Source organism: Schistocerca nitens, chromosome 9 (genome assembly GCF_023898315.1).
Source record: "Schistocerca nitens isolate TAMUIC-IGC-003100 chromosome 9, iqSchNite1.1, whole genome shotgun sequence".
NCBI classification, from domain to species: domain Eukaryota; kingdom Metazoa; phylum Arthropoda; class Insecta; order Orthoptera; family Acrididae; genus Schistocerca; species Schistocerca nitens.
The window spans coordinates 460,159,360-460,164,460 of record NC_064622.1 but is presented as its reverse complement, the minus strand read 5'-3'; the positions used below and the strand labels follow the sequence as shown (position 1 = coordinate 460,164,460).

Below are 5,101 nucleotides of genomic sequence, written 5' to 3'. Positions count from 1 at the left end.
CCACTACGCGCAAAACGTAGAAGGGCCCAGTGCTACTCATGCCAGGGCCTGGATCATGTTGCATATTATTGCAGCATGCCATCCCGCTGCATTGAATGCGCCGGAGAACATCAAAGCCGTGACTGCGCAAAAAAGAGGGAAGAATCCCCGAAGTGCTGCAACTGTGGCGAGCTACAGGGGCTGTACTACATTTAAGCGCACAAGCAGACACCAAGGCAAAAATCCCCCATCTCGCAAAGTACAGCCAGGCACTAACCATGCTGCCGCTGCCAAGGGGACCACTGCCACCCCATCGCGCCAGCAAACACAGAAGTCTCTGCCCCAACACCAAAATGCGGAGACTACCTTCACAGCCCCAGAGGACTCAGGAATGCCGGACATGCCTTTGTCCAACAACACAGTGCGTGGACACCCCTAAGTGCCCCCCACCACTAGCAACCCACTGCAAAGTGCGGAACGCTCCATGCGGCGACCGGTAGCGGCGTCGCAGCCGCAAACCGTAGCCGCCGCCTCGGCGCCCGCCCACGCAGCCGCCACTTCTCAGGTACAGATGCAGCCAGCTTGGGTGAGCTACTACGCTCACTCAACACACTACTGAGCCAACTGCTAGTGCTCGTCACGGCAGTAACGGGGGCCCTCCAGGCCGTCACCGTTCCCTCATCAGCTCACCATGGATAGACAGCAGATCCATGGCCTATCGGTATGCGTATTTAACGAAAACGGACTGGTTAAACAACAAGGTGAGTTTCGCCAATTTATATAGGACGAGGCAGTCGACCTGTGCCTAGTGTGCGAGACTCACCGCAAACCAGGAGTCCATGTAAAGGTAGACAACTATGCCTGCTACCGCCACGACAGACCAACCGCCGGAGGAGGAACTGCCATCTGTATCAGGTCCTCCCTACGACACCACCAGGTCCATCTCCCAGCCCTGGCAACCCTTGAAGCCACAGGGGTCAATGTCTCCTCCATGGTGGGACAGATCACCTTCGTGGCCGCCTACAGGCCGCCACGCGGTAATCTCCTGGAGGCACACTTTGACGCTGTCGTCAGTAGCGTGTCAAAGTCGCCAGCAAGGAAAACCCGTCCCCCTAAGCACACGGAGTGGAACTCCCGTCTTACCAACGTCAGCAGTCGTCGACTCCTCCGTGCCGCCCTCCGCAACGGCGCCATCGCGCTCGGACCCCAGGACCACACCATCTATCCACACCAAGGGTAGTCAGATGTTCTCGATATCGCCCTTATTAAGGGCATTGGGAACCACATGACCGCCACCACCCGGTGTGCACTGTCGTCGGACCACCTACGTAAGGGGGGGGGGGGGCACCATCCCACCCCGCCGTAGGAACTACCTCCGAATGGACAGCGAGAGGTTTCAGGAAAACATTCTGGAACTTCTTTCGGATGCACCAGACCCCACGGAAGTGGGGGAAGACAATGTACTACGGTACTTCAACCGCCAGCTGCTACTTGCAGCTGAAGAAGCATCACCTCCTCCCCCAAGCCAGCCAAAGGATTTCGCACGTAGCCTCCCGTTGCACATACGATAGACTATACGGGAGAAGAACAGAGTGTTCCATGAGTGGCAACTCACGCAACAACCTGCCACCAAACGCCTCCTAAACAGGATGAGAAGGGAGATCAAGGCGGGGGTTGAGGAACATAGAAACCGCGACTGGGCCGACCTAGTCGCCACCCTCAACACACAGAACGGCAGTGCTTGGCGAGTCGTCAAGTCCTTCCTGCGCCGGCGGCAGCGAGTCCCACCGCTGCAGGCTGGGCAGATGGTCGTCTGCAGTCCACATGGGAAAGCAGGATTACTGGCCGACCACTTCGAGTCGTTGTTCACCCCAGTGGATGACAATCTCGATGTGGCCCACATTGGTAGAGTGGAGGAAGAGCTCCCCATCTTCCTAGCAGCGAGAGAAGAAGGGGAGAGGATCGACCCCATATCAAAGGAGGAAGTGGCAGAACAGATACAGACGCTCAACACCAAAAGGGCGGGAGGCTGAAGAACCTGCCGGAAGGGGCCTACCAGCTCCTTACAGGCATCTTCAACCAGGTCCTCCGCTCTGGGATCTACCCCTCTGAGTGGAAACACGCTGAGGTGGTAACCATACCCAAAGCGAATAAGGACACCCGGCAGGCTGAAAACTACAGGCCAATCAGCCTTCTCCCGTCCCTCTCCAAGGTGTTCGAGCGTCTGTACGCCAAGAGGCTGCTCCGACATATGACGGTCGAGAGCATCATCCCGGACGAACAGTTCGGATTCAGGAGCGGTCATTCCACCACCCACCAGCTTCTACGGCTGGTGGAAGAAGCCATGCGCGCCCTGGAGACCAGGGAATACCTTGGGGCGGTGTTCCTTGACGTCTCCAGGGTCTTCGACTCCGTGTGGCACGACGGCCTCGTGTACGAACTCTTTGTGCACGGGGTACCGACATCACATGGAGTCCTCATCCGCTCCTACCTGGCCGACCGGACCTTCCACGTCCGACTAGATGATGGCACCTCGACCCACAGGCCGATACGAGCAGGAGTGCCGCAGGGGTCCGTCCTTGGCCCCCTGCTGTACTCCATTTTCACCGCAGATGCCCCACGAGTGGCGCCGGTGAAGTTAGCACTCTACGCTGACACCGCCGCGCTATTCGTGGGAAGCATGAACGCGAGGGAAATGCGACGCCTCCTCCAGATTGGCTGCGACACCCTGGGCGCGTGGTCAACCAAGTGGCGGCTCAAACAGAACGCTGCAAAGAGCCAGGCAGTAGTATTCACTAGAAGACTACTGCCTCCCGATTTGCCGCCGGTTACTATCACGGGAAGCCCCGTGCCGTGGAGTAAAACCGGCAAATACCTCGGGGTCACACTCGACCAGAGGCTTACCTGGAGACCACACGACCAGGACGTTAGGAGCAGGGCTATAGGGCGACTTCACACCTTGTACCCCCTGCCTAACCCCACGTCGACGCTGGCCCCCCCAACACAGCATCACCCTGTACCTAGCGCTGGTCCGACCAGTACTAGAGTACGCAGCCGTGGTGTGAGGCATGGCAGCCGACACTCATATAGGCGCACTGCAGAGGGTGCAGAACAGAGCTCTGAAGCTCGCCCTGCGCCTTCCAAGACGATATTCCTCCACTCTACTACATGAACAGACCGGCATCCTGCAACTGTGGGACCGTTTCAGACAGTCTGCACGACTGTTCTACAGCAAGGCCGAGAGTTCAGAAAACCGGCTCATATAGGATCTGGGCCAAAACATACACCAAAGGCCAACAACACGTTGGCCTGACCTACTGAGGGATTAACAACCCTCAGCAGGCAGGATGCAATTGCATCCCTATAGGCCGAACCAATAAGTAAGGCACCATAACCAAAACCACAGGCATTGCAGGAAAAACAAAACATTGTTTACCCTGCTCGTACGCGAGCAAAGGACAGCTAGTAAGGTACAAGCGAAGCGGCTGCACACTCGCACTTGTGCTGTGGCTGCCGAAGTGTGCGGACGCTCTGTGCTGAAGCTGCCGCTCGTGATTTTGTAGCGATCGATTGCGCGGGTTCACGCATTTGGCTACTCGCCTTGCGTGTTCTCGCTAACGAGCGTTTTCTCTCTCTCTTTCAGAGTTGACATCAGCCTGCAAGGGCCACTAGGAACTGGTGCGGCAAAATCCACGTGGTGTGACCCCACTCTCTGAGAAAGCAAATTGTCATGTCTTTCTTTCTAAAGAGAAAAAGTTGTGTTGGGGGTTACGACATGGAGGAGGAGCCGGAACGAGACGATCGCTCCGGCGAGACGCACGGTGAGGCAGACAGCGGTCTAAGGGAAGTTTCCCGGACGACGGCAGCGTCTGGTCCTCCATCACCGACGAGGACGACGAGTGAGAGTGTTGCTCGCGGCCGTCGGACGGACGTGGAAATTTCCGCGAACGGACGGCGCCGCGCCCGCACACTCTCTCTGCCGAGACGACGCATCGAGCCGCAGATCCCCCTGACAAATGAGGAATTTGCTGCCGCCATCGCCATGCTGACTCCCCAGTTGCCTGTCGCAGTCGCCACGACAGCTGCCGCGCCAGCAGTCGCACCAGCCGTGGTAGCTACAGAAGCCGCCACGCCCTCACCAACGTCCAGGCTGGCAACACCCGACGAGCCTGCTGAGGTCGAGAAAACCTCACGGAAGGGCCCAGCCGCGGCCGTAGAGGACACTCCCTCCCCCAGGCAAGTTCCGATCGCGCCAGGCGGAAGAAGAGGAGGGTACGCCGCAGGACGACGACCGCATCGCCGAGGAAGCCTGACTAAGGCGGCTTCATCGCGCCTCCCGGCGCCACACAGCGAGAGCCACGTCGTTTGGACCGGTGACGCCGGAACAGGTCGAGGCTGCAAACCTGTTTGCAGACCTACCGGAAGTAGCCGAGACCGACGGGGACGGGACCACATCGACTACGGCGACGAAACCGCCCCGCCGCCCACTGCTGATTACCATCCAGTGAAGTGAGGGCTATACCGAGCTCATAGAGAAGCTCTACTCCGTCGCAAAACCGCGGAAGATGATCGCGGGGACCGACACATACAAGGTCAGAGCAGAGTGCATAGAGGACCACGCGAAACTCAGGCAACTCTGCGTGAAGCAGTACCACTTCTCGGTCTCACAGAGTACGGAGCAGCTGAAGGTCGTTTTCGTCACCTGCCGCTGAAGATGGGTCTGGAAGCCGAGTTCCTCCAGCTGCCGCTGTAGGAACGCCGGTTCCGCCACGTCGGCCTGGTGAGGTCGCTCAGGACCCACAGGGACATGCCCTTGTTCCTCGTGGTTTTAGTCGACAATGTGGACAACCGGAAAATTTTTCAGGTTGAAAACATTGCCGACTTCGACGTGAAAGTCGAGCCACTCTGTGCGAAAGGCAGGCGAGCCCAGTGCTTCTTCAACTGCCAACGCATGGACCACGTGGCAAAGTTTTGCAGGATGCCTGTGCGTTGCTGCAAGTGCGCTGAGGAGCATCCGTCGCGGGACTGCCCGAAGAAGAAGGAAGACCGACCGACGTGCTGCAACTGTAATGGGGACCATGTCGCCTGTTTCAGGTTACACCAGACAGGACCAATCAACAAG

At 58.3% G+C, this 5,101-nt stretch overlaps 1 protein-coding gene across 1 annotated transcript; it reads left to right on the top strand.

Annotated features, from left to right (window-relative positions):
• Nucleotides 1-3,754: 3,754 nt before the first annotated feature.
• On the top strand, nt 3,755-4,492 carry LOC126204324 (serine/arginine repetitive matrix protein 1-like). Its single transcript, XM_049938707.1, has one exon. It carries the CDS (start codon nt 3,755-3,757, stop codon nt 4,490-4,492), a length of 738 nt encoding a protein of 245 aa, XP_049794664.1.
• The last annotated feature ends 609 nt before the right edge of the window (nt 4,493-5,101 follow it).

Excerpts from the sequence above, each read along its gene's own strand:
- LOC126204324 (XM_049938707.1), top strand. The coding sequence starts at position 3,755 with ATGGAGGAGGAGCCGGAACGAGACGATCGCTCCGGCGAGACGCACGGT.